The following is a 19,933-nucleotide window of genomic DNA, read 5'->3' as shown; positions in this document are numbered from 1 at the left end:
GAGACTAAAATACGGATCTGATTATTGGATTTTGAAAAAAATAGTTTGCTATGGAAACAAGGATTGGTGAGAAAGCTTCAGTTGAGATACCTTTTTCCCATGATAATTCTTTCAGGACTGCATTTTCCTTTCAAGAGGTAGATTCTCTCACTTTCTGTTGTCTCAAACTGCTCTTAACTATGAGGCATCAGATGTTTGCAACTTGGGGATTGCCTGTACTGCCAAGCTAAGAGAGAGAGACCTCTAACATCCTAGGCCATCCACTGCCCTGTTTGGATCCTGCACACTCACGGCCATGGCTTCCTTGGTTAAGTATATCCATGTATAATGTGGCCAATTGCACCATTCACACCTGCCTCCAACAGACGAGAGTTCTTTCTCCCACCCTGGACCTTTCACAGATATATAAACCCCACGTGCCTAGTTCCCAACAGACCTCACACCTCTGAGGATGCCTGCCATAGATGTGGGCAAAACGTCAAGAGAAAATGCTTCTGGAACATGGCTATACAGCCCGGAAAACTCACAGCAAACCAGTGATTCTGGCCATGAAAGCCTTCAACAACACAATCCCAAATAAAGATTGCTCCCTAGTTGTAAATATTCTCTCATTCAGATTGAGGAAAAGGTTCTGAGGCGGAGCCCTGAAGTGCATCTACACTGTAGATGTAATGCAATTTGAGACCATTTTTAACTGCCCTGACTCAATGTAATGTGATTCTGGGAGTTGTCATTTGGTTCCGCACTGGCACCCTCTGGTAGGTATGGCTGAAGATCTTATAAAACTACAACTCTTGTGATTTCACAAAGTTGAGCCAGGGCAGTTAAAGTGGTGTCAAACTGCATTAATGTGACTGTGAAGATGTACTCCTTGATTCTATTCCACCCCAAATCATCTGCTCCGCCCTTCCTTTATGTCAGGCTCCTTATTATGTATACTGAAACATAGATGACTCTGCTCCTTGTAAAGGCAGGAAGAAAAGTCTGGGAGGACTAAAGAAACCCAATGTATTTCAGGAAATGCATTTTCCCACTGAAAGATTATTTTTAGGTTTATTTTTTTCTATCTGAGATTATGGTGCCTCGCTGTTGTAACCTTTGAGGCGGGGAAGATCAATAAAGTGGCCTTGGAGAAGGAACAAAGATAAAATAGCCTTTTTCTATAGGGAAGGGGAACACACAAGGATTGGGTTGCTGTGAGTTTTCCAGGCTATACGGCCATGTTCCAGAAGCATTCTTTCCTGACATTTCACCCACATCTGTGGCAGGCATCCTCAGAGGTTGTGAGGTCTGTTGGAAAGCTATGCAAGTGGGGTTTATATTTCTGTGGAAGGTCCAGAGAAAGAACTCTTGTGTAATTGAGGAAAGTGTGAAAGTTGCAATTGACCACCTTGATTAGCATTGAATAGCCTTGCAGCTTCAAAACCGGCTGCTTCCTGCCTGGGGGAATCCTTTGTTGGTCCTGATTGTTTCATATCTGAAATTCCCCTGTTTTTGAGGACTGTCTCCTTCTTACACACACACACATATCTACAAAAAGACCCTCAGCCAGAGAGCTCAGACGTGGGCCAAGTACACGTGTACACGCATCCACACGCACTCTCCCTCCTCCCTGATGTGAGTCCCTCCTTAGTCAGCCCCCTGCCCCCTTCCCCGGCTTCCGATTTCCCTTCTTTTTCCCCCTTCAGCGCGCCTCCGCTGCTCCTTCTTTCCTGCTGCCTTCGCTTTACATTCAGGCCCGAGCTTTCTCTGTGTATATATGTGTGTGTGATGCGTGCGCAGCTGCTGCTGCATTTCATTCATAAAAAAGCCACCCAACTCCCCCTCCCTCCGCCTCACCCTCCTTAGCTCTCACCCTTCCGGCCCCCCATTCATAATTGCTAGTGGCGCATGCGCTCTGGGGCGGCCGTGCCCACCCATTCATAGAATTCGAGGAGCCGGGCATGCGCAGAAGGAGAGCCTTGCCCTCCCATTCATAAAAATAGCCATTTTCCCAGGCAGCGGCTTCTTGCAAGAGCGACGCGGCGGCTGACAGCGGCAGGTCATTCCCTGAGACCGAGCAGAGGAGGAGGAGGAGGAGGAGGAGGGAAAGCAGGAGCGCTTGGAGAGCCCACTGCTTCTCCCGCTGCAGGCTTCTCCACGGCTGATTGGGATTTAGGATTAACTCGGTCCCTGTGAGCGATGGTCCTGGCTGGATTCTCCAAAGTAAGTCCGGGGCGTCAGTTCAAAGGAAAGGGGGTCACAGCGGGGAAGCCCTTTCCTCTCTCGGCTTGACCTTGTGGGAACGGAAAGGTCTGTCTGTGGGGTTGTGTTCTTTGCTTTAGCAAGGCGGAGGCACCTGATGAAAAGCCCTCTTTGCCCTTCCTTCAATGCTTGCCCTTGGCGCCCTGGACTTTTCCCTCCACGCCCAGACCTTTGCCCGCTTCACCTCCAGTTCGTGGAGCCTTCTCGCTGCCGCTCCGCCCGTGAACGTGGGTGCCCCTCTGCCTCTGCCCTTCCTTCGCCATCTCTGGCTTGCTCTTCCCTGATGGCGCAGTTTGGCCTGGAGGGAGAGGGGCCAGCCGGGACCCCTCTGGGCCTGGGGAAAGGGCAAGGGAGGGGAGCAAGCTGGCACAGAGTAGACAGCCAAGGGGACTCCCAGCTCCGACTGGGAACAATGGGTAGCTCTTGGGGCATCGCTGCTCCCAGCCTTGACCGTCACAAGTGTCCCTCCTGCCAAAAGGATGAGGACATCCTCTCCCAGATTTAGGCAGAGGCAAATATTCGTAGCCCCTTCAATATGGGAACATTACGAAGTTGGATCCTTTGTAGCAGGCATGGGCAAACCTTGGCCCGCCAGGTGTTTTGGACTTCAACTCCCACCATTCCTCACAGCCGGTGACAGCCTCAGGCCCTTTTCTTAAGTGGCTTAAGCGGGGGAAAGGAACACATGGAGGGCCGAGGTTTGCCCATGCCTGACCCTAGAGCCTTCCTGCTTATAGCCTCCTCTGATAATATGGGATTTAAAAGGCCCCAGGAATGAGGTGACTTGCAGAGATCTCTGGGACCACCAAACGCAGCATTGCACAAATACGAATCAAGGGACATGAAATGCACTGCAGACTGACTCAGCCAGAGAAGTCAGCCATAGCAGAACACTTGATGAACCAACCTGGACACAGTATATTATTTGAGGACACAGAAAGGACTGGACCACTCTTAACAACCAGCATGTCAAACGACACAGAGAAGCCACTGCAATCCACAAGCATGTGGACAATTCCAACAGAAAGGAGGAGACCATGGAAATGAACAAAATCTGGATACCAGTTTTTTTTAAAAAAATTCTAAAATCAGGAGAGTAAATAAAGAACAACACTCTGAAAACAGAGGAATTCCAGACACGAAACAATCAGGGCCAGCTAACACCTCGCAACAAAGGATTCCCCCCAGGCAGGAAGCAGGCAAGGTCATTCAGTGCTAATCAAGGTGGCCAGCTACACTATTCACACTTGCCTCAAGCAGGCAAGAGTTCTTTCTCCCACCCTGAACCTTCCACAGATACATTGACCCCACTTGCATAGCTTTCCAACAGATCTCACAACCTCTCAGGATGCCTGCCATAGATGTGAGTGAAATGTCAGGAGAGAATGCTTCTCCAATATGACCATATAGCCTGCAAAACTCACAGTAACCCACTATAAAGTCTTTCTGCTTAGGGCCTCCTCAGATACTATGGCATTTAAAAGTCCCCAGGAAAAGAAGTGGCTTGCGGAGATCTCTGGATTGGGTTTAGAAACGCTCCCTTCCTCCTCCTCGGGCCTCTGGCACTGCTTTTCCCTTCCTCCCCCCCATCACTAACCAGTATGTTTAATATTTAACCTAGCTTCCTCTATGCAACCCTCTTTTTTGAAAGGGGCATTGTGAACATGTGTGCGCTGAATCGCAATGATCAGGATCCCTTCACCGACCTCCTTGTCACTTTAATATAGACATGAATGACAGAAAGGGATGTGGGGTGTGTATGTGTGAAGGGTCCGCATCCTTTGAGGTTGCCACCCGCTTAGTAAAAATGCTGCCTAGGTAGAAATCTAGGCTTCTGTGTGCCACACAGACTGGCAGGCCTAAGGTGACACTGCCACGTTAAGGCACTTTCAAGGTGCCGGCCTTCTTTTGCAAGGAAGAGAAATGTGTTCAGCTCTCTTTCAGCATACTTCAGAGCCAGTGTTGGATCAGGCAGAGCGGTCTTATCTTTAGAAGCTGCTGCGACTGGGCTTCATAAAATGGCAGCCGTAAGCCTTTTCCAGCCCCTTGCAATATTGGATCTTTCCTAGCCTGAAACAAATAGAGCATAAAATTCAGGCGAGGGATTTGCCAAATTCTTCCTCCTCCTCTTTGCCTCTGCCTTTTGGCAAATGGGGCTAGGGCAGTTGTGGCAAATAGTCAAGGGGAGGTTTGAATGCTCAACCCTACATCCTTACTCAGAAGTAAAACCTGCAGAGGTCTGCGTGCCTTGGGAAGTGTGCTTAGCATTGTCTGTGCAGAAAAATCGCCTGACTCTAGGCAGCTCAGCCATTAATAGTCTGCATTGACAGAAACTTGGATACGTTTATCATTTAGAATACAGGCATTGTTTGAAATATATTGAGGGACAATCAATTCCCACAAAGCTGAATGCTTTCCAAGGGTTTTGTTTTGTTTTGTTTTTTGTTTTTTTGTAATCCAGCATGTGAATGAAGGCACAGAATCATTGGCTGCAATTTTCCAAAAAGCATGTGGGTCAAGCCACCCTAACTTGAGACTTGCCCAATCACCCATATCCATGTGGTTATCTTGCCTTATATAAATGCATGGCAATTTTCTCCTAAGCCATTTGGCTCGGTTGTTCAGTTTCTTCCAAAAGGTGAGACTGCTGCCTCAAGGCCACTCCATTCTCTTGCGTCTGTCAGGAAAAGGAAAAACACAGAGTAGCTGACAGAAGAAATCTGAAACCACTTTGCTTGACTCTAGGATGCCGTTCAGAGCTAATCGGATGGACCGTGGGGCTGGAATGTAATCTTTCACCGCACACCTGCCAATCTGTTTCAAGCCTCCTAGTTAGTGTCACTGGGAATCTATTAACACCATTGGGTGCTGGGAAGGGTGGATGCTGGCACTTCTTCTCTGCACACACACACCATCTCACTTATTCCTGAGTGCTGACAAGCAAGTTGATTCTTGTTAACAATTGATCCTTGCCTGAGGTTGGTCAACTTTGGTCAGTTCTAAAGAATTTCCTTGCTTCAAGTGGAAAGTGAATAGAGGTTTTCTTCAAGGTTTTCCTGCAGAGTTTCTGATAATCTGCAGTTAGCCAACCTTTAGTTTGTTTGTTTTTTAAGCTATTGTTTACACAGTTATGCCATGCTAAGGTGAGAGGGAATATGGTTTTTTTCTGGTATATTGCATTAAAAAAAGAGTGATTCTGGATCTGAACTGGGTACCTTTAGTTCTCCATGTAGGAGCCACCATGGTTTGAGCACTGGAGTCGGACTCTTGCAAAACAGGGTCCAAGTTTCCTCTTGGTCATTTTTGTGTGTGTGTGTGTGTCAAGAGCAACCGGAGTTGCTTCTGGAGTGAGAGAATTGGCCGTCTGCAAGGACGTTGCCCAGGGGACGCCCGGATGTTTTTTGATGTTTTTACCATCCTTGTGGGAGGCTTCTCTCATGTCCCCGCATGGAGCTGGAGCTGATAGAGGGAGCTCATCCACACTCTCCCCAGGTGGGATTCGAACCTGGCAGCTTTCAGGTCAGCAACCCAACCTTCAAGTCACTTAGTCCACTACGCCATCTGGGGGCTCCCTCTTGGTCATGGAAACCCACTGAATGACCTCGGAAAAATCACAATCTCTCCGCTTCAGAGAGATACAAAGGCAAACCCCGTCTGAACCAATCTAGTCAAAATCCTGTGAAAATGGTTGCCTTAGTGTTGCCATAAATTGGAAACAATTTGAAGGCATACAACAACCCTAACCCAACACCCTCTGTGTGTTGCTTAACGTCATCGCCTTTGTTCTTGCTGGCTGTAGCAGATGGGATTTGGAGTGTAACTACATCTGGAAGGACACGTATTCTGCCATCCCTGTTCTAAAATCTGTGAAGGAGAACTGTTTAAGACCAGGCCAAATGTGTGTTTAGAAGTTAGAAATGAATAGCAAAATCTAGGAATCTAAAATTAGTATCAAGATGTATCTTTTGCTTGGTCTTTCGGGGTCCTTCTTTGAAAGCACGTCATTCTTGTGACACTGACAGCAGATTAAGTCTTTGTGGCAATATAAATGGCCACGCAAAGTGTGAGGCAATGTGTATGTGTGTTTGCTTGTTCTGCTAGATAGTTGATTGGAAATCCTGCTGTTCTCCATGCTGAGCAGTCCTTCTGCTTAACAGCCTTGCTTGGATATAAATGCAAGACTGCAGCCATGACCTTGTCAAACCTTACGGCTTACTGGAGTGATGGTTGTGTGTTTGCTTAGAAATGAACCTGCTGCAGCGTCTCCTTAGTACCATATGACAATTGCTTGACCCTTTGCTAACATTTGACAGGTAAGTTGCATCCAGTATCCATGGCTGCACTAGAAATGTGCCTCCTGAGTTGGTTCAAAACAACAAGAGCATCTCTTCGGATTCTTTCCCCGTTTCCTTGCTTGTTTCCAGAAGCCCTTTGTCCAAGAGGAATAAATGCTTTCTTATTCCTTCTCAGTCCATGCCAGGAGTCTCTGGGACATTCAACAAGAGCAGTTCAAGTTTCACAGCAATTGCACGTTTGCTCTGTTCAAGGAGGTTTCTGCTTTTTCTTCATCAGGTTTCTATTTTAAGAGTGGGGAGCATGTAACTCAACTTATTATTACTTATGATGATTATTATATGTATTTATACCCTGCTTTATCTCTCCCAGAGGAGACTCAAAGTCCCCATACTTTCCCATTGTACTCATTTTATGGCTCAAAGATGGGATATTGCTAGTTGACAATGAATAATTTGTATTTAGTTCCTGCCCCCTCTTATAACAATGGTGGAGCCACATGGTGATTATAACTTAAGGAGAGATAACATCACCCTTTTTGTAGTGCAGCTGTAACTTGTAGTTATTTGTATAGTTACAGGGTTGTGGTTTCATTACACAGCAGAAGAAGAATATCCCATTGTTTGAGGGCAACCTTATGCTCTGTTGTGGGAATTGAGAATATGAGCTGGCCAAGAAGGCAATTTATTTTGTTCCACAACCAGCTTTTGAAGTCAGATGAGGGATTTTAAAGAAAGCAAACCAAATAGTTATCTCTGTGAACTAGACAAATGAATTATTTTTGAAAACTTTAACATGGTAGTACACTATTATTGGTCTGGAAGTCATAAGTGCAAAAAATTACTTTCAACAAGTAATTTCAACCCTTTACAGTGGAATTAATCCCCCTCATCCTACATTGGAGTGGGGTAGGCACAATGAATCAATATCCATTTATCTAAAACAACAACATTGTAGGATTAATGCATCTTAATACCCTTTGAATTGCCATGGTTTAATGCTGTGGAATCCTGGGAGATGTAGAGTTACAAGGTCCTCCACCAAAGACTGGTGCTGCTTCCCAAATTTCAAATCCCAAGGTTCCATAAGATTTAGTCATGGCAGTTAAAGAATGTTGGCCCCACACCAAACTACAACTCTCATGATACCATAGCACTAAACCACATGGCAGTTAAAGTGATATCAAACCGCATCAGTTCTACAGTGAAGATACCCCCTAAGACAGTGGTTCTCAACCTGTGGGCCCCCAGGTGTCTCGGCCTTCAACTCCCAGAAGTCCCAGGCAGTTTACTAGCTGTTAGGATTTCTGGGAGTTGAAAGCCAAAACATCTGGGGACTCACAGGTTAAGAATCACTGCCCTAAGAGATTCCAGAATAGTAAGAGAGACCAAGAACCCTCCTGAAGTGTCAACAATTGGTGTATATGTGGGTTTCTCTTTGCATTTATAAATGCTCACAAATGTAATTTTAAGTACTGTATATGACAAAAGGAAAGGAGTTGTTGATTAACTTAATGAGTTGGTGATTGTACCAGTTCGCTTTAGCAATGGAAGGTCCCATGCATTTGGGAAGAGGAAGAAGGTGTGGGAGGTCTGGGAGGACAGGCTGGAGGCCATTCTTCCCCAGATTGTAATGTTATCTGATCTGATCTTAAAACAAACTCATTAAGCACAGCTTCCCTTTTCAGCTGATATCAACAGACCCTGAATAGTCTTTGGCTGGGTAGTGCTCCTTAGACATTGTTTCTTGAACATGCTAATTTCATGGGATACACTTTACCATGATAAAAACAAAACCCCTTTTATCTGATAGAGACTTAAACATGGGTGTGTTTAGGACAATCAGCACCATAGTTCCAAGACTCATGGGGCTAAGAGGGCCTTGAGGCATGCACCTGGGGATTGTTTAGTTTTCAAAGGTATTAATTAATATAAATAAATGTAAATGCATTATGTGCATGGATTTTAGCCTGGCGTGACTGCAGGTTGCTTGGGGGGCACCATGTCAGGAATGTGCCCACGAGTGCCACGTGCTTTGACTTTAGTCAAACCAAAGAGACACAATGTCTAGGGGTATTTCTAAACTGTAAACTTAATTCAGTCTGACACCACTTTAACTGCCATGGCTCAATGCTGTGGAATTATGACAGTTGTAGGTTTATAAGATCTTCAGCCATCTGCCAAAGAGTGCTGGTACCTGGCCAACTACAATTCCCAGGATTCCTTAGCATTGAGCTAAGACAGTTGAAGTGGTGTCAGATTGTATTAATTCTACAGCGCAGAGCCAACTGAAGTCTTGTCAGAGGATAGGGTATCAAACCAACCAGTGCAGAGGTTTTATTTCAAACTTCATGTAATGATAGATAAGTTGAATCTGTCACAAAGTGTTGCAGCATGGAGTGTTTCTTCTTTAAACATACAGCCAGTTAGACAGCCTCGTTCAGGATGTCCCATTATCTTTTCCTTTCCTTTGATTTTCTGCCTGCCCTGAGCAATTAGTGGGCATAACAGAAATATTAAGTAACTCAAACAATATACCTGTGGACATTTGCTGCTATTTTTACAGGGTGTGATGTGGTGTTTTGGTTTGAATATTGGACTAAGATTCTGAGAGACCAGGGTTCAAATTCCCATCTGGCCAAGGAAATCCACTGAGGCCCCTTCTACACTGCCATAAAATCCAGATTATTGAAGTGGATATTCCATATTATCTCCTTTGAACTGGATTATATAAGACTACACTGCCATATAATCCAGTTCAAAGCAAATAATCTGGATTTTATATGGCAGTGTAAAAGGGCCATGAGTGATCTTTGACAAGTCAGCCTCAGAGGAAGGTAAGGGCGAACCTCCTCCTTTCTTGGTTAGAAATCCTGCCAAGAAATCCACATGATAGGGTCACCATAAGTTGGAAGTGACTTGAAAGCACACAATAAGAAGTTCTTAAGAATGTTTGACTTTCTTAGCAATCTCTGAGTTCTAACACTTGGCAGCTCTGAACAAGATCCAGTGTTCTTGAGGGAAATGGAACTTCCAGTATAGGCTTCCTTACTGCATGGATCTACAATTTGTATTCCCTACTGCTTTTAACAGAAAATAATAGCAGTCATAGGTACTGAAGAATCACTATTAGTTTAAAGTAGTACATTGCCCACTAAATAGAATTGTTTTGTACACTTGTTTTATTTCACTGTGGGCAGGAATGAAATTTTGCATATGATAGCCTTCGGATTGAACCAATACTCCAGGGTAATAGTGCGTACCTGGTGAAAAGCTGCATTTTTATGTGTCTCCCTTTTCCTTTTTAAGCTGATGAGAGAATTAGAGCATAATAGAGCTGTTTTCTACACTCACTGAGATGAGGTACCCTCCTATTTGCCAGGGTTTGGTTGTTGTTGATACACAACATCCAGCAATCCGTTGTTATGTGCCTCCAAGTCATTTCTGACTTATGACAACCCTAAGGTGGAGCCCCGGTGGCAAAGTGCATTAAAGCACTGAGCTGGAGACCGAAAGGTCCCAGGTTCAAACCCCGGGAGCGGCGGGAGCGGCCATTGTTACCTCCAGCTGCTGCCAACCTAGCAATTTGAAAACATGCCAATGTGAGTAGATCAATAGGTACCGCTCCAGCGGGAAGGTAATGGCGCTCCATTCAGTCATGCCAGCCACATGACCTTGGAGGTGTCTACGGACAATGCCGGCTCTTCGGCTTAGAAATGGAGATGAGCAACTACCCCCAGAGTCAGACATGACTGGACTTAACGTCAGGGGAAACCTTTACCTTTAAGGTGAATCTATCATGAGGTTTTCTGGGACTGAGATAGATTGACTTGCACAAGATCAGCCCGTGAGTTTCCATTCCTGAGTAGGACATTGAGCTCTAAAGCCATAGTCCAATGCTCAAACCAATTCACCTTGCTGTCTCTAAATACTTGTTTCCATTGGTTTCCATTGTTTCTTTCTTTCCTTAGAAGTTCCTCACAGTGCAGTACAGTGGTCACCATCCTTCCTTCCAAGGAAAGATGATGCAGGGAACAGTTGGCTTTCTAGAATTATTTTATTTTTTATTTTTTACATCTAAGCTATTACATGGTTAAAGGGGACAAAGGAAAGATACATTATTTTTAAAAGGAATACTAAAATTGAATTAAAAACATATCATTTTAAAGTGTGGCACACACGCATTAAGAACAAATTCCCCTGCCACTAACTTGTTGCCAAAAATTTCCTGAATAAAAAAGGTCATTTCCATTTTAGGTTCATGGGAGCTGTATTGAAGGATTGACCGACAATCCATCTGAACACTGTTCTAAATTATTGGGAGATGACTTAATATAAACACAAAAAATCAGTATATAATACTAATAAATATCCAAGATTCTCCAACGTGTGAAGGAGACTGAGAACAAAATGAAAACTATAAAAGCCAGTGTTACAAGCCACCAAGCAGAAGGAAATTCATACTGGAATAACACTGGCATGTGTCTTCTTATTTGTGGGGAAGCTATTCCAGAGCATAAGCAAAAGTAGAGAGAAAGTTCCTCTTTTTATTGATTAAGAAACCTCGGGCCAATATGAACAGTATGGGTAAGCCAGAACTGCTGGAAATTCTGGCTAAAGTGTGAATGGAGAAGCCAGTTTGGCACATGAAGCTCAATTTATTTCTGCTTCACTACTCCTGCCAAAATGAGTAGCTTTAAGAAAACTATCAGGAATATCCATCCATGGTTTGGATCAGTTTAGATCTTTAGTTTGTTGCTCTCTTAACAAACCAAAAGCATCAGTCAGAATGGTAGAGGGTCAATGCTTTGTTTAATTGACAGAAGAAACTGGATGATGACAATTTAGCAGCATCCTTGTTCCAGCTAATGGATACTTCTCACCATTTCCCTAACCACCCCGTTTCCTCAAAAATAAGACAGGGTCTTATATTATTTTTTGTTCCAAAGGGTTCATTAGGGTCTACGCATAGCTGCCTAGAAACTATTTGAATTGACTTTTTGTGAACTATAACTAGGACTTATTAGTTGAAGTAGGGCTTATATTTTGAGCATTCTCAAAAATCCTGAAAGATCATGCTAGAGCTTATTTTCGGGGAAACATGGTATTACTGCAATGTCCATTGACCAGCCCCATAATCCCTTTGAGACAGGATCATGGAATCCAAACATTAGTTATGGAAATGGAGGTATTTTAATAGTATGCAATCCGACCAAAATGTTCAGTTGGAAAACTAATGATGTGGTGCTGGGAAAATGAATGAAAATCAGTCACACAAGGCTTATTGTTTATTAAATAACCCAGACAGTAGAACTCAGTTTCAAAACTTAACTGCTCAAACTGTATTAAAACAACTGTTTCGTTTTGACTAGAAACTCCCTTTCTCCTTCCTGTTAAAGCAGATAACACTTTGTCAACACTTTGTATATATGCCCTTGATGTACTCAGGCTTCACTCCCCCCTCCACCCTTTAGATGTAATTTGCCTGTAATGTTTCTTTTTCCTTGGGAAAGGGCATAACAATATATGGTTCCTAAAAACTTGCTCCACAAAATAATCTTGATATGCAGTTTTTACTTACTTATTGATATTGTTCCCAGAGACTGTTCATAAAACAAGGATGGACAAAATGCAGTTCATGGGTTGCACCACTTTTGTAACCCTTGAATCTCACCAAGCTCCTCTCCATTTAAAATAAAATCAGTGCGATTTGGGGAAATCTCTGCTTCCAAACCATGAACACCTCCCACCCCAACTGCATATGAGAACATGTGCAAATTATTGACCACATATTTGCTTGGCATTGGTATAGAAGCATAGATCGATGGACGAATATACCACTACATGATCCATCTTTTGAATATTTGACTTACTGTAATTTCCCCTTTTGTGTATGTTGTGCCCCCTCAGTACTAATCTTTCAGTATTTGATTTTCATACCAGTAGGGAGTTTTTGCCTCCTGCCGCATCACAGAATCCCAACTTTATCTGGGTCATGCAAGTTGACATCAAACCTGCAAACAGGGCTAAGTCAACATCCCTTGGCTTCCTAGTCTGACAAATAAAATGTTTGGCTAAATCCACAATTTTGTCCTATGTAGAGGAGGCCCCACTGAAATCAAAAAGACTTAATTTAGTTGTGACTAAGCAGTCCCATTCATTTCATTGGGCCTGTGCTAGGTAGAGCGTATGTAGATTTGGTCTCCAGGTATAATTCCTGCAAGAAAAGATTGTTTTGTTTAAGCCATCTGGGTAGTTGTATTTCCTCTTACAAGTAGAAACCCTTGTGTTATTCTCTCTTGCATGGTCTTTATGTCTTCTATGTTTCAATTATTGGCTAATAGGCCTATCGTCAAGTGACCCAGTATTCTCGCATGTGGTTCAGTAGTGCCAGCCCATGGTTATGTACCCGAATGGAAGGCCACAGGAATGACCCTTTCTCTCCCTACCATTCTGGGCTGTTTGGAGGGATGGAAACTACATAGAACAACAACACATCCTTTTCCTGCTACATGTATAACTGAGCTACAATCACCTGTCATTTGTGAGCTTTTCAGTGAATGTTGCATTATTAATGGGGAACCCTAACTTGTCTTCAAGCTAGATAGTTGTTTATTATTGCATTAGGAGATAATCAATGTGTGATATTCTTCATCATGCATCAATGGTTCTTAGGGTGCATCTACACTGTAGAATTAATGCAGTTTGGCACTGCTCTAACTACCATTGCTTGGCACTATGGAATTAGAAGAGCTGAAGTTTTTACAATGTATTTCACCTCCTCCTTTGGTGCCTCACCAAACTATAACTTCCATGATTCCATAGCATTGTTAAAAACCTTTTGTTGAGCTTTCCATGTAGGGTCTGAGTAATCTTAAGAATTTAGCTCCACTGCTAAAATAATTTGCATCTTTAAAAACGGAATTGCTTTTGGTTATTATTCAAACACACAATGAGCCCTCTATATGATATTCCAAAGGTGAATACTTCCAACATAACAAATACCTCCAAATCCTTGTTTATTAACTATGGAGTTTTGGATTATTGCATAATGGTTGGCATTTTAGTCTAGCACATCTGGAAATGGCACCAGGTTGGAGAAGGATTTTTCTAGTGGACTGATACCAAGTGTAATGACGCTTTTAGAAGTTGAGCTTTTAAGGAATTATTCTACTGCTAATCTTTACTGGAAAGAGTGAGATGGCCCAGATGCCAATGTATCATGTATATTCCAATGTTTCAACAGTGAAGAAGGGAACCCATGATTGTCATGTTCTTCCTGAATGATAATTCCTATAATCCCCAACCACTAAGTATAGACTGAAAAACAATATCTGGAAATCCAGCAGTTCTATGCCATCAGCTTAACGCAGTGGTTCTCAATCTGGAGCCCCCAGATGTTTTTGGCCTACAACTCCCAGAAATCCCAGCCAGTTTACCAGCTGCTAGGATTTCTGGGAGTTGAAAGCTAAAAACAACTGGGGACCCCAGGTTGAGAACCACTGGCTGACCGTGATAAGGGCCATTAATCCCTGATTCATGGCCTTAATTGTCATGGACTGATGTTCAACCTTCCTAACCTCAAAAATCAGAATGAGTGATAATCCTACTTCCATGTCAGATTCATAAAATATTTCAGAATAAGGTCAAGACTGTATATTATGGATACCTGGATTTTACATACTTATATAGATAAGATGGCTTTTAAGTGTCACTTTTAGCTGAGATTTCTGCAAAAAAATTAATGTGGTTACCCTACTAGAATTTTGCACAGTTCACAAGTCATGTGATTTGCCATCACACCGCAATATTTGTGTATGGATGTGTTTAGCTTTTCTTTTTGATTTGCTATTTTCTTTTATTTGAAGAGGCCAGAAAGGGGACCAAATTTTTAAAAAGACAATACAGCACCTTGATAGTGTTATTTGAGAGAAAGGCTTTTTTGGGACATGTACAAGGGGACAGAGTCAGGTGTGTAAATACAAGTACTGAAGTTTGATTATAGGAGATCAGTATCAGGAAAAGTAGAGTGAATTATGTATTTAACATAGCAAATGTCTGAAGATGGATTGAACTTGGGCACCCACCTTTCTGATTGTCATTTGAAGGAAAAAAACTGCCACTGAACATGCGCTTCATAAGAAGCGAATAATATTCAGCCTGGGCACACTTCTAAAGAGTGACTTTTCTTGGGGAATGGCTAGGGTTAGTCATGGCTTTGTCATCTTGTCTTGCTTTAAATATTCTTGCCATGTCCCCATGCCTGGCCAAGAGACTGAAGCACAAAGCCTGTTCTTCTGACCCTTCTCCCACACCCTGACTTATCATGTCAGCATTGAAATATAGTATGGTTTTCTCTCTGTTGTTTTTCTTATTATCCTTAAAGCTTTCAAAATTATAGTTTGGATATTCTGAGAATAGTAGTCAAAGTAGTAATACTTGTCTTACATGACAATAATTTATTTCTAGGAGTGAAGGGTCAAACAATCTCTGACATAGAGGTAGCTTATACCTAGCAGATATTGTTAAAATTGTTACCATAATACAAGTGCTTAAAGGGGGACCCTATGACTGGCTCTTTGACTGGACAGATCAAATACAGTAGAGTCTCACTTATCTAACATAAACAGGCCGGCAGAATGTTGGATAATAAGGAGGGATTAAGGAAAAGCCTATTAAACATCAAGTGAGATGATGATTTTACAAATGAAGTACCAAAACATCATGTTAGACAACAAATTTGACAGAAAAAGTAGTTCAATACGCAGTAATGCTATGTAGTAATTACTGTATTTACGAATTTAGCACCAAAATATCACGATGTTTTGAAAACATTGACTACAAAAATGTGTTGGATAATCCAGAACGTTGGATAAGTGAATGTTGGATAAGTGAGACTACTGTAATGACATTTTGCTGGAACTAATATCTGGATCCTTTTGTTTTCTCTCTCTTCCCTCCCACCTCTTTCAGGACCCTTAAAAGTCACCTTTCCTGGAACTGAAGAGGACAGCTTTGAGCTATGGAGCCTCGGATGCCACATAACCTCACCGTGGTTCCCAATGCCACCATAGTGCAGCCACTCCTGGACAGCCGGATCCCCTATAGCAGGCTCCAGCATCCTCTGACCATTCTACCGATCGACCAAATGAAGACTACACATATTGAGAATGACTACATTGACAATCCTGCCCTGGCCCAGCTGACTGCTCAGAAGCACCCCCTGGGCCACCACGAAGCCCCCCACCCACCACGGTGTGAGCCGGATGTCACTCACCCATGGATCTCTTTCAGCGGGCGACCCAGCTCCATCAGCAGCAGCAGCAGTACCTCTTCAGATCAAAGGCTTCTGGATCACATGGTGCCAGCTCCAGTGGTAGAGCAGTCCTCGTCATCTTCCCCGAGGCCTATCAGGATACAGCCCAAGGCCATGAACTCAAAGCCCATGGATCTGAAGGGGCCGCCTGTCCCTCCGGAGCTGGACAAGCACTTCCTGCTGTGTGAAGCCTGTGGGAAGTGCAAGTGCAAAGAGTGTGCCCTGCCCAGGACTCTGCCCTCTTGCTGGGTCTGCAACCAGGCCTGCCTGTGCTCGGCCCAGAACCTGGTCAATTACTCCACTTGCATGTGCCTGGTCAAGGGCGTCTTCTACCACTGCACCAACGAGGACGACGAGGGCTCATGCGCTGACCACCCTTGCTCCTGTTCCCACTCGAACTGCTGTGCCCGCTGGTCCTTCATGGGTGCCCTCTCCCTGCTCTTCCCATGTTTGCTCTGTTATCTACCAGCCACCGGCTGCGTGAAGCTGTCCCAGCGCTGCTATGACCAAGCGAGCCGGCCTGGGTGCCGGTGTAAAAACACAAACAGTGTGATTTGTAAAGCCTCCCCTGACCAGAAAGTTAGCAGTAGGCCTGAGAAGCCATTTTGATCTCTGGGGAGACTGAGTTGCTGGTGGGAACATGTAGAAACGCATGACAGGAAGCAAGAGTTTCATAACCTGTGTTGCAAGGAGAATGTGTTTGCTTCCCACAAACAAAGAAAACAAAATGTCTTCCCAGGAACTGAAGCACTTTGGAATATTCAGGGTTGTGGAAAAGGTGCGAGCTGTACTTGTAGAACAGAAAGGTGTGTTTCAATATTTTACAGAGCAAAGGCAGATATTTACTCATAGGGCAACTGGTAGGCTGCATCTATTCTGGTCCTTAGTGTTGGGGGACAGCTAAGTCTACGTACTGCAAAGATCATTAACCATAGGCTTACATCTAACTGGAACAAGGATATATATGTATAGCCCAGGGATCCCATTTTAAATTTAATTTTTACTGATAGGCTGGTGGCAGAAATGGGTTGAGCTTCTCTACATGCCTACCATTTTATTCCCCGTTAAGGATGTGTCTACATTGTAGAATTAATGCAGTTTGACACCACTTTAACTGCCATAGATCTGTGCTGTGGAATCCTGGAAGTTGTAGTTTTACAAGGTTTTTAGCCTTGCCTGCTAAAGGGTGCTTGTGCCTCACTATGAATCCTAGGATTCCTTAGCATTGAGCTATGACAGTTAAAGTGGTATCAAGCTACATTCTCCAGTGTAGACGCACCATAAGTAAGCTATGCATGATTGCTCTCTCACACACAAATAATAAATGTCTTTCTGTATATTGTTCAAGTTCTTTTAGATAATCTCTGTAACTGCCTTGGTCCATATAAATCCTACTTAGTGCATCCACAAGCTACAGGATCAAAAGAAAATCGGCTGCACCAATCCCTTGTTTAGAAAAACTTATTTAGAAACTCCTTTCTTTCCCTTCTCCACTTTTTTCTTTTCTCTATCTTTTAATCACACACAAAAATGTATCCTAAAAAGGCATGCTCTGTTTTTTGTCTAGCCTCATCTGCCTTTATGAAAGACACTGAGGCCGTGTGGATGAGAAAGGAAGGGAGGGAGAGATAAACCTTGTTTTGCCCAAGCCTCCAAAAGTTTGAACTTGCAGTCAGCTGGACATAGCCTATTGACTTCAATGCGGCTAGCACAATATAAAGCATTGATTCTCAAGTGCCATGGCAAGCCTGGAAGATAAAGTTGGCTCAGTGAGATTTCCACCAGTGGGAACGTTTCGAGGCAACACAACTCATGGTTCTGAGCATGCTTTTTTGCATCACAATGAATTCTGTTTGCTTGATCAAAGAGCCATTTCAGGATATTACATAATCTAATACCTCACTAAGACATGAAAAGGGGGGGAGGGAGCAAAAAGTCTCAGTGGCACCAATCTTACAAATATAAATTCCTTTGAAATAAATGAAAGTAGATAAAATATAGTTACACATGCCTTTAAGCTGTTCTTTTAAAATCCCTACTTTGCCCATCCTCCACCTTGACTTGGAGGGTCAGTGCAAATGAACATTGTATATTTGTATATACATTGGTTTGTTTTTTAAATTGGTATCATTGCAACCCTGGGCTCTCATGAAAGGCAGATTTGTTTAGAGAAGAATGGCATTTGCTCAGTATTTAAACTCAGATTTACCATTGCTGCTCTACTTTTGGTTCTTCTGTGTAACAGCATAGCTTCGTAATTTCTCAAACGTTTCTTTTAATGCTAAATACTTTGTGGCAAAGGGGAAGGAGAACTAATGGTGTATGGTTGATGCAGATTGCCCAGTTAGCTGCCTGTACTGTGTTCCCTCGGTTTTGTACTTTTTGGATGTTTTGGGCCCACAGCTCCTACCTTCATTAGCCAGTTTGACTATCCTACCTGTGGATGATGGGGTTGCAGTGCAACAGGTCTAGAGTGCACCGACCCCACCAAGGCCAATCTACATGCTCATATCTGTGCAAATTATTTCATTGGGGGCAGGAGGGGGGCTGTCATATTTCATTTGTCAGAGCAAGTGCTCCTATTTGAGGCCAGTGCTGCATTCTCTTAAAAAGGGTGGGAATCCTTTAGTCCTCTAGATGTTATCACCTACAACTCCCAGCATTCCTTGCCGTTAACTATGCTGCGTAGGGCTGATGGCAGCTGGAGTTCAACAACTTCTAGACTCACAAGGCTATATGGTTCCCACCCCTACCTTAAAATGCTACCCTCTTGATAACCAGAAGGTGCTATGCAGAAAACAAAGAATCGCTCTAAAAATACACCAAATGGGCCGGGCATTTTGTACTGTGCCAAATGTTTTGTGTCGGTATGATCTGAGATTGTGAAATAGTCATGGCTGAGGGCTGCCCTCTTTCATTCTGCAAGGAGTAGGTAAAACCCACATTGTGTTCTCATGCAAATGTGAGTTTTAGTGTGACCTTAAACACACAAGATATTGACAAGGGAACCCTGTCCCTCTTCCCCTCTCTGGCGGGCACAGGGTGTAGAGTTGTTCACTTTTACCTTTCATGGGTGACTTTTATTATTTTTACGTGTGTATATATTTATTGATTTTTAATCTTTTTTATATTTATAATACTTGGCAGTTATATATATAGTATGTCACAGCAAAAAGGGATGCTACACCTGTGTTGTTGGGGACTGATTCATATAGCTTGGCCTTTGCTGAGAACGCCTTCCCCTTGCAATGAATGGGAGAGGGGTACAAGTCCCATTCGCATTCAATTCAGTGGAGAGGACCTCACAGGTTCCTACCTGAATTACACAGAATAGCTTATAAATACATTCTTGCACACATCTGCAGGAGTGGAAGAAGGAGAAATTTAGCTAAACACTGTCAAATCCTATCTGTTTCCAAAGGATGCCAAAGCATCTTTTTAACTAGGCTTATCAAGAGTTGGGGAACTTTCCTATTTGAGCTATTCGCCTCCAGAATCCCTCAGCCACTATGGCCATTACCCCTCAGCACTGGGCATACCAGCTGGGCTAATTTGGGGCTATAAACTGAAAAGTAACTTTTCTAAGTTCTGTGCTACTGAGCATGCAAAAACATTTGCTGTATTATCTACTGCCCAAACCAATATTGCCAATTACCTTTTTTATTTTGTTCCAGTCAATGTGAAACAATGCCAGTTTAAGCAATTGAAAATTCTGAGGGGCCTGATTGCCCACATGTAATAAACAACTGGGCCAACACTCTTTGAACATACGTACCCACCCAGAGCATCTCTCTATTTGTCTAACAGTGGGGCTTTATCAATAAACTTGGCCCTCCCCCACCCTTATTTACTATACAGAGTTGTAAACCACTTCAATATATATATTATGAAATTTTGAAACAGAAAAAAGATACCCAAACCTAATCAGTTAATGCCAGTATTGAATAAGTAAATTTGCGGTGCTAGAAAGATCTCAAGAGAGGAAGTGAGAGTTTTACTATGCAAGTAGAGCAGAATAAAGCTCGTTGTATCTCCCAAACTTTTTTCTGGTGCAGTCTTCACCCAGTGTGTCTCTCCAGCT

The 19,933-nt window shown here is 43.2% G+C and overlaps 1 protein-coding gene across 1 annotated transcript; it reads left to right on the top strand.

The window, feature by feature from the left end:
- The first annotated feature begins 1,978 nt into the window (after window positions 1-1,978).
- spry4 (sprouty RTK signaling antagonist 4) lies at window positions 1,979-17,189 on the top strand. The gene is made up of 2 exons (XM_003217377.4): window positions 1,979-2,205; window positions 15,510-17,189. The coding sequence occupies exon 2, from the start codon at window positions 15,559-15,561 to the stop codon at window positions 16,459-16,461; it is 903 nt and encodes a 300-aa protein (XP_003217425.2). The 5' UTR covers window positions 1,979-2,205; window positions 15,510-15,558; the 3' UTR covers window positions 16,462-17,189.
- Window positions 17,190-19,933: the final 2,744 nt, after the last annotated feature.

Source organism: Anolis carolinensis, chromosome 2, assembly GCF_035594765.1.
Source record: "Anolis carolinensis isolate JA03-04 chromosome 2, rAnoCar3.1.pri, whole genome shotgun sequence".
NCBI classification, from domain to species: domain Eukaryota; kingdom Metazoa; phylum Chordata; class Lepidosauria; order Squamata; family Dactyloidae; genus Anolis; species Anolis carolinensis.
The sequence above is the reverse complement of the archived record's forward strand: the minus strand, read 5'-3'. Positions and strand labels throughout refer to the sequence as shown.

Bases quoted from the DNA above. Each gene is read 5' to 3' on its own strand.
- spry4 (XM_003217377.4), top strand. From the start codon at position 15,559: ATGGAGCCTCGGATGCCACATAACCTCACCGTGGTTCCCAATGCCACC.